Source organism: Nestor notabilis, unplaced genomic scaffold (assembly GCF_000696875.1).
Source record: "Nestor notabilis isolate BGI_N333 unplaced genomic scaffold, ASM69687v1 scaffold13330, whole genome shotgun sequence".
In the NCBI taxonomy this organism is placed as follows: Eukaryota; Metazoa; Chordata; class Aves; order Psittaciformes; family Psittacidae; genus Nestor; species Nestor notabilis.
The window spans coordinates 4,741-21,084 of record NW_009909775.1 but is presented as its reverse complement, the minus strand read 5'-3'; the positions used below and the strand labels follow the sequence as shown (position 1 = coordinate 21,084).

At 37.6% G+C, this 16,344-nt stretch overlaps 1 protein-coding gene across 1 annotated transcript; it reads left to right on the top strand.

Annotated features, from left to right (window-relative positions):
* Positions 1-1,050: 1,050 nt before the first annotated feature.
* On the top strand, positions 1,051-14,259 carry LOC104412061 (cytohesin-3; the record flags this gene model as incomplete). Its single annotated transcript, XM_010022694.1, has 8 exons — positions 1,051-1,136; positions 3,187-3,299; positions 4,706-4,854; positions 5,644-5,755; positions 13,063-13,139; positions 13,220-13,291; positions 13,410-13,564; positions 14,187-14,259. Coding segments are annotated over 8 exons (837 nt in total), but the record flags the coding sequence as incomplete, so codon positions are not given.
* Between the last annotated feature and the right edge of the window lie 2,085 nt (positions 14,260-16,344).

Below are 16,344 nucleotides of genomic sequence, written 5' to 3'. Positions count from 1 at the left end.
CGAAGTAAAGTTGAACTGCATCTGGTGAGAATCGCCTGATTTTGCTTGATAGAGGTGATGTGTTTTTCTGTGTACAAGATGGGGACATACCAATGAATGAATTATTTGTGTTAAGGTACTTGTGAGTGTTACCGAGCAGTCTGTCTATGCAGTTAGTCAGAAATGCAACACAAGTTCTGGTGGGTGCACACCTTTCTATTTTTGGGTGGAGGCTGATAGGCAGCATTCTGTCTTAGTGATGTATTTAAAGCACACCCAGAGGATTATAAACCTTTATGCTTCTGGCATATATACTGAGTGATGGGGTAGGCTAAATTCTGTCTGCATCCAAATAGTTTTGGGTTCATTAACGTTTAATATTACTTTTGCATTTAAACATCATTGTATCAAAGCATAATTTGGCTCATGATTTACATAGCAATATAAAAGCTAGGTGAGAAGAAGCCCATTCAAAACCTATTCTGATTCTAATAACCTTTCATTGTAGCAATTTTTGAGAATGGAGTAAGAATATAGTACATACTAAGTAGTTCTTTTAAAAAGCTGTTCTTTTTCTTAGGTACAGTCAGTACCTAAAGTATTCATCTTTGTACATAAATTAATATATTGCTTTAATATTTTCTGTTCTTGGAGGAAGAAACAGGATAGTTTGTTTTTCATGTGTTGAATGGCTAAAGAAATTAATCTTGCATTAACTGCTGGTTTAAGAGTTCGTGACACAATTTATGCAAAAGACATTTCACTGGATAAATTTATTTGGTGTCATCCCATATCAAGGCAGGTGCAGTAATAATAAATGAGAAGCGGGAAAGGCCAGGCCAATTTGAGTCATTTAAATAAGCAGTGCTAAAATCAGTTCAAGCGTACTGGCTTTTGCTAACCTACCAGCAGAAATGGGCAAAACACCTCTCAAATTTGTAAACTATTTCTGATGACTTGATTTGGTCAGTATGATCATTTATTTCCTTGCTTATTCTTGGAAGCAAATAGAGATAACTAAGAATTCTTTAAAGTTCAGAACTGTAATCGTCTATTTGCATTTTTGTCTTTCATAGAGATGAATTTAATATTAAAGTTCTTCAGGCTTTTGTTGAACTCCATGAGTTCGCTGATCTCAATCTTGTACAAGCCTTAAGGTGAGTAAATTCTTTCTTTTGGCCTGAGCTTTCTTTCCTGAACTGCACATTCGTATGAATCACTGTGTTGATTTATTCATCAGAAAGTTGACCTACAGCTTGGCACAATTATACACATTACTGCGGAAGTTAGCAGAGACAGCTCTTTTTTAACCCTTCCAATTGCTTGTGTGTGTGCTGCCTTTGAAGGTGACAACTTTTTAATTAATTCAGTCAAATACAAACAACTAAGCAAACACAAACAAGTAACTCTTTTGTGTGCCTGCCATATGTGGACATTTGAGGATCTGCTTCATATCTTAGCACTGAGATAGGTAAAAACTAAACTCCTAACCCAAATAAATAATTTTCTTTGCTGCCCTCTTCTTTCTCCTTTCCTTCCACCTCAACTTGTTCCTCTGGACGGGGAAGGGGTAGAATTCTGCTGACCATAATCGGTGATTATGTTCAATTTCAAAGAGGTAAACTTTGAACCAAGTTATTTCTACTTCCCTCAGAGTTTCCCACTTGTCATGTGAAAGAAAGTGTAATATTTAAGTATACTTTTTTCCCTTGCCAAGTGAACAGTTTACTTGACTTCTCTGGGATGCTAGCATGCAGTGACCTTGTGAAGTCCCTTCTTGTCGTAGTGGAAATCCATGATAGATCTAACAAATTGAGTTGATTTAGATAGTTCTGCCAATTTCATTGTCACTAGTGACTCCGTCCTGACACAAGATAAATTGAAATGTCCATGTGATCTTTGTCTCTGGTGCAGTGTCTTATGGTGTGGAGTCAGAACAGCTTTGCTATGGTTGAGTGATGTGGTGATGGTAACATGAGCTGCCTGAGGCTTGAGCTAAGGAAGTCTTTTCTCTGTCTGCTGAAGCTTTTCTGGGAGGCTTCATATTTCTATCTCTTTTTCCCAGTTTAACGTTAGGTTTGACTTTATTCTTCTTAGCAGCTACTACTATTAAATGTTTGTATTTTGGTAGCTTACAAAATTCGTGATCTGGGTTGGAAACTTGCACGAGGTGAGTAAAAGACAGTATATAGAGATGACAAACTAAAGATGGCCTGTGACACTTTCATGTCCTAAAATGAAAACTGATGAAGACAGGAATAAATGGTTCCTATATTGGCACCCAGTGTACAGGGAATATTGAGAACTTGTTTTGCATGGCAGAGCATGTAACTTTGCTGGTTTAGATTCTGTTTTAATTCAGATAATTCTTTTGCTGAGAAATCAAAAATGTTAAATTTATTGGCACTTTTTAGCACCAGAGTGTGCCAAAAGTAAATTTATGAAGACTTCTGTCCTGTATGCATTCCAGTGTACCTATATGTAGAAACAGTAAGTTATAAAAGTAAAAACTGTGTTCCAGTTTATGCTCCTGAACAGGAGCACAGATCTGCTGTGTATATTACAAAATTACTGAGACAATATCATGAATCTTTCTTTTTAAGCTCTAGGTCTGATTCTTGCATGGTGAACTTACACTAGACAGCACCTCTCTAAGCACTAGGGTTTTTCGTGTTACTATTTTTAAAAATGTTCTTGATGAGCTCAAGTAAAGATGTTAAGTGCTTTTTATATTCCTTGCTTCTCTTCCCTATCAGAAATATTTTACGTAATGTGTCTTTTTACATTGTAAGTAAAGTCTAGCTGAGTGTGGGTTGCTTTTAGTAGCCAGGAAACACACGAAGGATTGATCTGATTGTTTCCCCATAGCAGTCTTACAGCAAAAATGGGATGCATACAGAAAACTGTTTACTAGTGTGGAAAAAAGAGTCTCAGAATATGAACTGCTATATTATCTTGCCTGATAGCATGCAGTGTTGCTGGCTGAATTACTGGGCTAGCCATCTGTGCATGTTGCTTTATAATAGCTCCTGACTTGTGTGTTGAGAGATTGAGAACGTATTTCTAGGACATTTTATATAGACATTGCTGTTTGGTTGGTTTTGGGGTTGGGTTGGGGGTTTTTTTCATTAGTTTCTGATTATTGGTCATATATGCTGAGTATATAAATATTGGAATGAGTCTAAAGACTATTCTTCCCTTCTGTAGGCAGTTTCTGTGGAGCTTCAGACTCCCAGGAGAGGCTCAAAAAATTGATCGTATGATGGAAGCTTTTGCTTCACGCTATTGCCTTTGTAACCCAGGAGTCTTCCAGTCTACAGGTTAGTCAGAGGAAGTAATAGGAGTTCTTAAGTGTGTGTATGCATTTTATTTTTTGATCATGTGTGTTCTACATCTGATGCAAGGAGATGATGTCTAGTTTGGAAGTTCAGGATAAAATAATGTACGAAGTGAGAAATTTCTGAGAATTGAGAAAATGCAACTGTCTAATCCTACACTTTGTTTCCAGGAGGTGCAAGCTTATGGCCAGAATGCATTTCCATTTATAAAACTTCAACATTAATATATATCTAAGCCAACTAATGTATGAAACATACTTTAGAAATGTCACCAAAGGTTTCGGCTAGGAATTGGAAAAGTAAGTTTCTCAGGTGCTTAAAGGCAGAAGAGACCAATAGATTGGGCAGTCTTGTCTGTCAGTTATAAGGACTTTACACCTCATTAACTATCAAGTCCCCCTATATGTGGCTATAATATATTATCTAGAAAATCATTAATTTTTGTTATGAGGACCAAATCCTCTCTCTTTAGCAGTCTGCTCAGCAATAATTTATCTCAGTTAGAAATGCACCTCACTCTTCCATTGAATTACTTGGTTTAGAATTAATCAAGTCATAAAAGCTAACAGAACTTCGAAATACTGCACAGAACGCCCTAGCATTCTGGAATTGTTGGTCTGTTTAGTTAGATACGATCATAGCTTGCAGTTGATCACTTAGTTTGAGGAACATACAGGCTAGAAAAGGGTTGACGTAAAGCAGGTCTGCACAGCTACAGAGGAAAATAAATATTGAAAACAAAGTGCTGAAGATGCAAACACATTTTTCCTCTGTGTAGCAGAGAGGTTTCCATCCTGCTTTTTCTTAAACAGGATCTTGTACTTGAATTCTGGGAGAATTTACTATAATCATAACTGTGTCAAGAAGCATGATAAGATCTCCTTTGTCATCTTGCATGCCAAGAAATTGAGTCAGTGTCATTTTCAGCCTGTTTAAATATAGTTCAACTATTATTTTGGAGAGACTGTTCTTTGGAGAAAGCTTTGTAAGTAATTTTAGTAGGAGTCCAATTGACCAAGATCTACCAGTATGATTTGGGCAAAATCTGTGTGCAGCAAATGTTTTGCACAATAACACTTCAGTGTTTTGAGTGAAATGTTAATTTAGGGTGATAGCAATGATTTCAAAGAATTTTTTTTTTTTTTTTTTTTTTTAATTCTCTTGTACTGTTTTTCTCTTACTGGCTTTTAATTTGAATGGTTCCATATTTTTCTCCTTTTTAGGCTTACTTCAACAGTCTAAAGAAAGATTTGAGATTTTGCTTCCATGTATAGTGTTCAGGAGTTTTTGACTACCTGTTCCTTCATCAGTCAGAATGAGCTATATATTCATTTTACAGGTTTGCACCACAACACATAGAAAGATAACTCATTCAAATCTTATTTCAGATACATGCTATGTGCTTTCATTTGCGATCATCATGTTGAATACCAGTCTGCACAACCACAATGTAAGAGATAAACCAACAGTAGAGAGGTTTATTTCTATGAATCGTGGAATTAATGAAGGTGGAGACCTTCCAGAAGAATTACTACGGGTAAGTTTGGCTGGGTAAGACAAGACATAGTTTTGTGTTTTTAATAGGCAATTTAGAAGCGTGTGCAAAAATTCTCGGGTAAATTTGTCAAGGGAAAGTAAGAAGAACATTTTCTAGAATGCATAACCATTTGAGTAGCTGAAAGAAGCATTTTCTGATGTTCACAGCTGCTTTGGGCTAGTTCTCCCTGTGTTCAGTCTTTTGTTGGAGAGGGGAGATTTCGGAGAAAACATTGTGTATCTCTTAGTAGTTTGCTGATGACAAAATTCTTGTGGAATTGGCTTCTTGAGGGGGGTGGGGGGGATGAAAAAAGTATTTCTGGGTAAGTCAGAAAAAGCTGGAAAAAAATAGTAAAAGTCATTGTTTCATCATTGCCTCCCCATGTGTCTTGTGGAGCTTCCTCCTGTCCCTTGAGATATTAAGTAAAAATACTTATTTCTCTAAGACACTGTGGTAAGCTAAACCATTTTCTGAAAACCCAATTCATTTGGCAAAACTCATACTAAATGAGAGCTGAAGCAGAAGCCTCTGAAATACTGAATGCTGAAGTTAAATTGCAAGAAGTGCTTATAAAGTATGTAAAAAGAGACACTTGTTTATAGATGGAGTCATTTAAAATCAAACTTAATCAAAGTAGTAAACAGAGATTGAGAAGGGATGGTCCAGAATTTTATGATACTATTTACTATGCTTTTTATAGAGTCTGAGAAGCAGTAAGATGTCCTGGTTGCATTTGCTGTTAGACATTCATTAATGAGGTCTTTTTCCTCCTTTTTTTTATTCTTCTAGAATTTATATGAAAGTATTAAGAATGAGCCATTTAAAATTCCAGAGGATGATGGAAATGATCTAACGCATACGTTTTTCAATCCAGATAGAGAAGGTTGGCTGCTGAAACTAGGTTAGTTATAAGGGCAGTTTCACTGCGACGTGTTTGTTCGTTGTTAGAGTGTTTGCTGCTTCTGTGTCTATCTTCTTTCTTGTGAAGGTAGTAGGATTACCTTTGTAATTTGTATTTAAAAATGGATGAAATAAGTAACTCGTTACATCTGAAAGTTGTTACTTCTTATTTTACATATCCAAATTGATCTTGTTTCAAACTTTGGAGTTTTATTTCTGATACATGAGACATAAAACTCAGTGACAAAAGGTAAACGCTATATGGTATTTACCACATGCTGTGACTGATAAATAACAACTACATCTCTGTAAGGTCATTTCAGAAAACTCTGTGATATTTCAACTCAGTTTTCTGTGTACAAAAAAGGATTTCTCTTCAAACAGTTATTTTTGTATGTCTTTATTTTTCCATATTATTTGTGAGTTTCTCTTGGTTTGGTTTTGGCTATGATTTTTTAATGAGTGGTTTAAATGTGCCTTCTTGTTTTCCTTATGGCCTATGACCTATCACCTTTCTGTTCTGTGACTGGCTGTCTCTGCTTATTCTGCATTAGGAGGTACGTATCTGATTGCTTTCCAGTCCCCTCCTTTTCAGTTGCACATTCTTTTATTTTCCTCCTCCTTCCTCCTGTTTTCTTTTCTTCGTTTTTGGTTTTTTCCCTTCTTTTTTTTTTTTTTAATCGAGTTTATTGTAGCATTTTACTTTTCACTCAGTGTCACTAACAGTATCATCAGTGGTACTGACTGGCATGTCAGTGTCTGGCTCACATGCGGGTGTGTTCTGCAAAAGAAGAAAGTGCTTACATGTAAAGGAGAAAAATAAAGATGACTATTCTTGTTCTTTTGTTCAGTGAAGAACAAAACAGGGGAAGAATGACTTCTACTGAGAGAAAACAACATCTTGCTCTTGTAATGAAGTTCCAGGGTGATTTTGTTACTTGTATATCAATTAGATTATTGAAAGATTGATTACATTTGAACTATGCATTTATAAAAACTGTTCTTTTTCCTGTTTATTTTCCTTTGTGAATACAATCTTTAGCTTACTTAACAGAATCTTGAAAGAGCACTAAATTTAGGGTTGTGGAAACCTCTGGTAATTTGCAGTCTCCTGGCACTGCAAGATGCCCTTGTTTACAGACTCTTTTCGAGTTGATGGGATTCACTTTCTCACTTGGGCTTAGGGAATTTTTTTCCTTTATAAAGGAGACTGAAATTTTATTTTCACATTTGTTTTTCAATTAAATAAAACTCATTAGATAAAAACACCAGTACACACTTCAGTAGAGCCAGTTGTTGGCCATTTTAATGTCTGACTGCTTGTTAAAGTAGAAGGAACTTTGCACTTGGAGAATGGTGACTGAAGTGTGAAAGATGTGTGCTGTGTGGTGCGCGTGGGGGTGAGTATGGTGAAAGTAGAGCCTGGTTAGAGCCGTGGGCCCACTCTACCGATTGCACCTGGAAGTTGGTGGTCATGCTAGTGCTGGAAGGAAATAGATGTGAAAAGGAAGCATTTGGAATTCATTCACATGCTCTCTGATGTCTTATATTGACCTCTGCACTACAGATGTTACAGAGCTCTATGTCTTTCTAACTACAAAGAAGCAAAGCTCTTGCTTTTTGATGTGTGTTGGCTCAGCAGGCACAATTTCAAAGATGACTTTGCAGATTTTCTCCATTTTGTAGCACGAGGTGATAGCTATCTCAACAGCAAAGACTTTCAGAATGATGTAGATAATGTGCTTTCTGAAGAAAGGGTTGTGTATAAGCCCATGCTGTGCATGTTTCTATTGCCAGTGCCCTTTTATATACACATACTGAGAGCACAGGCAGGAGTGCAAGTGTGTGTAGAGGAGTGACAGTTTCAGAAGAAATTGTCAATGAAAAGATTTAATAAAGATCAATAAGAGATTAATAAAAAATAGAGGAACAAAGAAATTGAAGAAAAAAGTGACTGAAAGTTGGTGAGAGCTGCCAGCTACTTCTGCACAATCCGTCTCTGGCTCTGGCACAAGGTCAATAAAACCAGCTTTTCATTATGTATGAGGTAGATGAGATTGTGTACAGAAAATCCAATAGTAAAAGCGTGTGTGAAACGGAAGGGTGTGGCACGTAACACTCCCATGACATGAGGGTTATTTGAATAAAGAAATTAAACATGTCCAGAAGCCTCTGGTGAATCAGCCTGTAAATGCGTGAAGCTGCACTTCCGTGAAAGACTGCATTTTTTTCAGCCCACACAGGCTGGGACAGACAAATACATTTTACTAGTTTAGCTGCATTGACCAGAAGTAAACCTGGCAATCTTTCTTTTTTTCTTTTTAATTTTCTTTCTTTCTGTTCTTTTTCTTTCTTCTTCTGCTCTTTCTTTTCTTTCTTCTCCTGTTCTTTCTCTTCTTTCTTCTGTTCTTCCTTTTCTTTCTTTCCCTTGAGTTTCCTATTTGCTAGGAGACTTAAACTGTATGTTAAGAGTGCTGTCTCGATCCACATTGTTTGCATTTTTACAGTCCCTTCTGTTGGGAAACACTTCTTGTGAAATGGGTAGGATTTCCTTCAGCTCTGGAAGATGCTGATATGAAAAGTTTCGGTATTGTTAAAATGCAAAGGAGACTCTATTGCTGTGTTGGAGTTTAAGTGCTCAGCTGTTAAAATACTTAAGAGTTGAAATAGAAAGTTAGTATAAAACTACAAATATGACTAAGACAACTTGGGAAACCTTGAATATATTATGACAGTATTTTGTATTTCTTATAGTCAGCTTATTCCATTTATCTACTTGTGCCCCTCTGCTTAGTATTCCAGCTCCCCATATTGATTATCCTCTGAGCAGGAGTTGGATATCATGGAACTTCCATGTACTATAAAATTCATCTGTCCTAAAGACCACCCTAGCTCTCCAGGCTGGCACTGGGTTTTAGAGAGCTGAGAAATGCTTTTGAAGAGTTTGCTGGTCGGAATTGTTCAGAGGTGACTTTGTGTAAGTCCTGCCTAAACCTGGCAGCCAGACAGCAATTTTGGTTTTATCTATGTAGACTCAGCTGGTGCCTTTGTATAGACCTCTTTATCATGGTAAAGCTAAATTATCATTCAGTTTTATATTGTCTGAAGCATGATGTAATGAAAATGAATGCTACAAGTAAAATACTGAAAGCTGCTGAGTGCTCATGAATCCTTACTTAGAGCAGCTTAAAACATCATGAGCTTTTAGATGTTTGAGCGTCATAATAATTAGTGGTGTTGGTACCATGAAGTTTTCTGCCATCTACTTAAGGTATTTTGAAGCTGTAGTTTGTGCTCTGTCCCAGTGTCAAAGTTACAGTCATCTTGCACAGGGAGTCATTTCCATGCCTAAAACAGCTTCTTCTGGTAAATAGCTTGGTTTAGGTAGTATTTTCGTCTAGTTCGAGGGAAACTGTGACATTATTTCACTTAAACTGGAGAGGAAATGATTCAAGCCAGACACATGATCGCGTTATTTTCTTCCGCCAGTCAGGCAGTTCCTGAGAACTTGGAGATTGTCCAAAAGCTTCGTGTCTGGGCCCGTCCCACCAGTGGTGGGCCTTGAGAGGACGCTCTCTCTCTTCCCTAATCAGGGCTGAGAGAACAGTGGTAGTTGATCAGGAAACTGGTGCCTTGCGGTACCTGCCTGGTTCTCATAGTAACTGATGCTCTTCCAGGATGAGGCAGTTAATGATGTGGTTGAGGGAAACTTCTTTTTCAAAGAAACCGAGCTTTAATGCAGTCACCTGTATAGCTGTACAGTATGTGAGTCCATGCTGCCTAGTGGCATCAACTTGAGAAACATTCTTGATGAGAATAAAAAAAGTCTTGATGTGTGTTTCCCTTCTAAAACTTTATATAAAGGTGCTGAAGGTTTGGGTAGAATTTTCTAACTTCAGACACATTGCTGCCTTTAGTCTTAAGACCATTTTTAATGTTTAAATGTGTGTTTCTTGAATTATTGTCAGTTGTTTTTCCCTTTAGTTGTAGGTTTCTTTTACCTTTGTTCTCTAGTTTGTACTTTGACCAGAGTTTGGGGAAAAAAACATCCTGTGTTGGGTTACGTAGGTGAAGAGAGTTTCTGTTCCTCTTTCTGTACCTTGTGCCTTGTGACCTTTTCTTGTAGTTTCCTTAGATTTTCACCTACAAGATATAATGCTTCTTTATTTTCTTGAGAAGTCAAGAAGTCAATTTTAATTAATTTTTCAGAAGTACATCACTTAATCTCTCAATTTCTGTAAATGTTTATGGATTCATACTCTGATTTTCTTGATCCTCTTATGCTAACTTAATTCTTTTCAGCTTTAATCTTTAAAAGGCTGGAAGCTGGAATAAGATATGAAGTATGGTACTAAACCGTGTTGTTGTTTTGTGAGCCTACAGCAGTCTTGGCCAAGGAAAAGAATGTTTTGTTATCACGAGTTCTTACCCATTAATCTTGCATCAAGGCCACAAAGCCTTATCAACCAGCTTCTTGGGTTTCAGCCCATTATAGAGGCATAGTAAATGCTTGTTATATGGTGACCCCTTGCAAACTTGGTGAGTACAGATTAGATTGCCTTCCAAGCTTTATTAGCATTTCTGTGCTGTTGACAGCTGCAGCACAGCAATGGGGTGGGAACACAGAGACTTACATGAGAGAATAGTTTCTTATCCTGCCAGAAAATCTTGCTTTGCTGCTTTTTTTCTGGAAGAGCAACTGAGAGTTTGGTGGAGCAGGGACGTAAGGTCTATTTCCACAACTCATGTTGTAACCCAATGAGCTACTTCCTGGCTCTTTTAGGGAGAAGGGAGCAGTAAGAGGGATGCCTTTGGAAATATTTGATCTTCTTTCTGTCTTCAGCATCAATGCTACCTTGGAGCTGGAAAATGTTTCATGACGAAAGCTTCATCAAAGCTGCAGCATGATTTTACAAAAGGTTTCAGGTTTGAGAAATATGGCTTTTCCCAAGGGGCAGGGGGATGTTGTCAGGAAAAACTTCAGCAAACTCAACTGTCATTTACTACTTGGCATTTCATATTGTTCTAGGAGGTGTATCTTTCAAGTCCATTGTTCCTGCCTTAAATTATAAGCAGGTCTTCTTTTTAACTATATGGTTATTACCTGCTTACTTTTTTATTGAGTTTCGACATGGGAAAAGATTATGGGAACAACCTTTGTTCAGTTGAAGCTGCCTCTGTGATAGTTACCTATTTTCCTGTTTGTTTCATATTTTCTCTTGCTGAATTGTTTTTCTACTAGAGCTGGGCAAGCCATGACATTTGATGCAAGCTCATGTTGCCTGTTAGACTGATGGGTTTGTGCTCTTAAATTGTTAAACAGTGTTAACCTTAGAGAGCAGAATGTGACTTAAAAGTCCTGGCAATGAACATTGGGTTGTATGAAAAGATGTCATATTATTGTGATAGCAAGGACTGCCCTGGCAGTCACCTAGACTCAGCTGCTGCTTATTCATTGATCTGGAAGTGAGTCAAGCTAAAGTAAAGTACTTCCTGGTACTTGAACCAGCTCTTAGTCAAGGTGATGGGAATTTTTCTAGTGACTTACGTGCCAGTTTGAATGTTTCTACAGTGCTTTATTTAAGGATCTGTCACAGTGATTGCACTGAAATGCCACCAGTTCTTCCCTCATTGTCTCCAGTTCACTCAACCATTCATCCTGTCACAGCTTCTGCATCTTGCACTATTTTGCCTTCTCTTACTTCACCACACCTGCTTGCAGATTAAATTTTTCTTAAAATATGTGTGTGTGTATGTAGTAGAAACATAAAATTTTACTGTGTATGTTGAACACTGCAGTGTGTGAGCACTGGGTAATTGTGTAGGTCATGAAACCAAGCGAAAGGAAGATAAAATTGCAACATACTTGGTCTGCAATGCGAACATGTAGTACACTGGTATCAAGAAATTTCATGAGATTCCTGGAATTGTTCTTTAATTTAATATTATTTGTATTTCTGTATTAAGAAAATTCCCAGCTATCTCAAGTAGAACAAAAAGGTTAAAAAATTATGCTTATGTTTCAGATTTAGTTATAGGATTTGGATTAAGTTGGGGGGGATGGGTGTGTATTAATAGTACTCCTTTATGCATGGTATTCAACAGTAAGATCAACTGTTTTGAAATGCTGGATTAATGAGATTAAATCACTGCTGAATGGATGATGCACAGGTGGTGACATAATCCTGAAGTCAGATAACTATGTTGGAACTAGGCCTGGATATTAAGAACACGTGAATGCTTTATCTGCAGTTGTCTTCCCTGGAAATAGTTTGAAAAATAATGTACTCGTGGAATGCTAGACATATTCTAAAGTAGCCAATGGCAGAAAATCAGCTGAAAGCTACAAGACAGTAATGTGTGTTTCTAAAAGGAACTGTTCCTTACAATGTGACATTAGCAGGTGTAAGAAAGAGGAACTCTATGGTCATTGTTTCTAACCTGTTAATGCAGGAAAAATTGGCATATTTTGAGCAGTAGCTATTTCTTCTGTCAGGTGAACTCAGTGATATATTAACCCATAAGGAGAACATGTTTTTAAAATAGTAAATTACGACAGGTGACTAAAAATGGTAAATATTGGCATAGGACTTCCTCTTTATTCGTGGCACGTCATATTTGTTCTGCTGGTAACGTTTATAAGCATCTTCTGCACTTGATGTTAAATTTGGAAGTAGAGATAGTTTCTTAACCACTTACATGCTCCTGAGTGAAAAGAAGGTGATAAAACGCCCTTGATTTTACTGATGGGACCTTTTCCTTGTACAAGATGTGCTGTGGGGAGGGCTGGTCCTGTTGCTGGAAACCAGTTACTGTTTTTGCAGCCAGGTGGTTACACAACTGACCCCGGAGCAAGCATGCAAGCGGTGTGTTTAGCTGCCTGCCAGGGTAAAGCAGATACTGGTCATTGGCCTCCCTTTGCTGTAGCAGCACTGACTGCATTTCTGAGGGCTCTATAGCATTAGTGGTTTTGGTGCAGTAAACATGATGGCATGGACAGAGGGAGTGGGTCTGACTGCTGAACTGTTGCATTCATCTTTGTAAGAGAGGAGATGTTTGCAACTTTAGAGCATCCAGCTTTTGTGGCTTGTCAGCAACACCATAGTTAATGCTGCCTTGGGCATTTGATCTTAGCATGAGAGTTACGGTAATGTGTTCCTCTAACCTCAGCTCATCTGTGCCTGATCCATTTAGGATGAAGTAATTAAGCCATATTTTGAAAACCAAGCAAAACTAAATCATTGTCTTACCCATTGTTGAAGCCTTGATGGTGACACAGGTTTAATTCAGCCATACCTTTGATTGTAGGGGGAAGAGTAAAAACATGGAAACGAAGATGGTTTATCCTGACTGATAATTGCCTGTATTACTTTGAATACACGACAGTGAGTATATATTACAGTGAACTCTGTTGTAGTCAAGATATTTAAGTGGCTAATGACATGGTATTTTCCTAATTTTTTAGGACAAAGAACCAAGAGGAATTATTCCATTAGAAAATCTTAGCATAAGAGAAGTTGAAGACCCTAGAAAACCAGTGAGATATTTTATTTTCTTTTTTTAAGAAGTAAACCATATAGAACTTAGTGTTCAATGAAGACGTTTGTTAGTTTTGTTTTGGTTTCTAAATTGATTTCTTCATTTCTACCCTCCAGAACTGCTTTGAGCTCTACAACCCCAGTCATAAAGGTCAAGTAATTAAAGCGTGTAAAACTGAAGCTGATGGTAGAGTGGTGGAAGGCAACCATGTAGTGTATAGAATATCTGCTCCCACCCCAGAGGAAAAGGAAGAGTGGATTAAATCTATCAAGTGAGTTTAAAGTCTTAAACGTCTTTCAGAAATGAAGTGTAAGTTCTTTTTGGAGTAAGATACTAAGAGAATTTGTATTCTAACTTGTTTGAAGAATTCCGCTGTGGCAATATCCTCAAGGACTAAAGACAAACTGTGCAGGGTTGATGGATCAAGAAACAAGTGTCCTGTTACTGACTAGTCCTCAGGAAACAGTGCTGCTAACTCAGACAAGGAAAATATAGATTTATAAATTTCTAAGCAACTATAAAAGCCTTGTGTCTTTAACTCTAATTTTATCAGATTCTTACTTCACCTAATAATTAGCTTCAGTGACATCTATCTTAAGCATGTTCACAGTGCAACTGTAAACTTTCACAGCTTGACTTGATCTGGAAGGTTTGTAAAGCAGACTCACACCTAAGGAAATAAGAAATAGTCAAGATGAAGTTACAAACTCTTAACAAAGGACAGCTGAGTAACATCTTTTTCTAAAGAAATATTCATGATGCTTAGAATTCAGTGGTCTATTATCTTATTAAGAGTGTGGAGTCGTGCACAGGGAAGAGAAAGCAAAATAGGTTTAGTTTTCAAAAACAGGCATCTGTTAACCAAACTGATGATTCCTTTTTTTCTCTTCTAGAGCAAGTATCAGCAGGGATCCCTTTTATGATATGCTGGCAACAAGGAAACGAAGAATTGCAAATAAGAAATAGAACATGATCAGTAACTTTTATACCTGCCTCAACCTATAAATGAGCATACAGTTGAATGATAATGTAAAAATTTGACAAACTAAATGAAGACAAGAACTGTAATTTTTATACATACATATATATATATATACTTTATTATGACATAAAAAACTTGGCAAGACCTTTCAGGGTAGACAGTTATTGGCATATGATTTCAAGTAAGCATCAAATCCCAGAGGATGATTATATTGGAACTTAATTCAACTGAAAACATGGAAGCCTTGTTTTTACTTATATTAGCTACAGTTCCAGTTTAATTGGGTTGGGAGGGAAGGAATTCGAGCCTAACAGTAAAATGTCCTGTAGCTGTTATTTGAGCATGTGTCCCATAAAAGGAGGACTGATTATAAGACTCTAATCTCTCATTAAAATGCAGCATGGAAAGTGGAGTAAGGTGTTTCTGCAAGCAGAAACCCCACAGTGTCAGTATTGGTTCTCATTCTTGTGTGTTTTGCAGTAAATGAACAACTGCGTGCAGCTATCACTTAGGATTCACTTTCCTACCTTTACAGAAATAGCTTTTCTTCTTCAGAAATGCAACTCTGCGGTAGATGGGCAGCTACAGCGTTAACTAGTTGTGCCAAAGAGTTTGGTTGATACACACTAGAATATATACAGGTCCCCCCAGCAAAGGTTTGAGTCTGTAGACGTGACACTAAGTACAGATGTGGTTTGATATTTGCTAGTAGGCTAATTCTCATTCCTATCTGCTCATAAGCTCACTATCAGCAGTGAGATTTAATGACTGGTTTAATCTGCTTTTTATATAGTAACATTCTTCTTACGTTTTAGATATGTTGTAGTTTAATTAACACTAAGTCACTACTAAAGGAGTAAGATGACAGGGCTTGCATGATATTAGGCTTTGCATGTGAAAACACCCCCAAATAATTTCACATGCATTTAATGTTTTTAAAGGAGAAAACCAGGAAGGTGAAATCTTTTTGTAAGGTAACAGCCCTGGATAATTAATCAAGCAGGATTCATTCCTTTGCTTCATAACAAACTTTGGACATACAAAAAAGTTCAGTATTTTTATTGCATTCTTAAAGGCGACTTTTCAGATCTGTGCTTCAGCAGTTGAGATTGAAAAAATGAATAGACATTCTTATTTTACTTAAAAAGTAGTATCTTAGAGATTGATTACCCAGTGCAACTAAACTCCCCACAAGCACATGTCTTTTTGGTAATTTGTGGAAGACCTTTTTGTGGTTCTACTCATAGTCTTTCAGTAACACATGAACTGCTATGGCAGATTCTACCACAATGCTTTTCTACTCATTGTGCACACGCTGTTCTTAAGGGAAAGCCCCTCGTTCCCCAGTGGAGGCACAGGCTGGGATTTTTGGACTGCTGCCGGTAGTAGTCAGTTCTTCACAAACTTGTTGAACCTGAGCCGTGCCTGCTGTGCCAGTGAACGCTGTGTCAAAGCTTTGCCAGTGCTTTGTCAAAGCAATTTTGCTTGTTGGAGTTACAGAGCAGCTCGGGATACATCCCAGGGAAACGAGCTGTCCTGGCAAAACCACAGGCTTACCAAGATGATGTGCTTCAAATCTCCTTTAGACTGTAAGGGAGAGTCCATTTCATTCTTCCAGTCTTGCTGAGGTGCCTTGTTTTGCATGGGGGGTCATCCTGCCAGTGTTCTGCTTTGTTGCATGTTTGTGAAAAAGGCTGAGAGGAGAAGAAGGAAGCAAACTTTTCTACACCTTAGATTTTCCCCAGAGGGTGTGGAATTTTGGATGACTGTTGAAATCCAAGTCGTTTCAAAGGCGTAAAACTCAAACAAAGGAGGTACAATCCTTGAACAAGTATCCGTGTGGAGATACGTTTGCTTAATGGAACACATTTAAACTCTTGCTGGGAATGCTTTTGACTCTTATGTCCTCTGCTTGCAAAGCAAGCCAAAATCGAGAGGTATAAAGGACAACCTCGCAGGGACCCGCTGTGCGTCTTGGGTGGAGCGGGGACTCCCCGGGGTATTCAGCGCTGTTTTTATTTTATCTGCTACCGCTTGCTCACTTCAGTAAAATTTATGTTTTGAAAAGA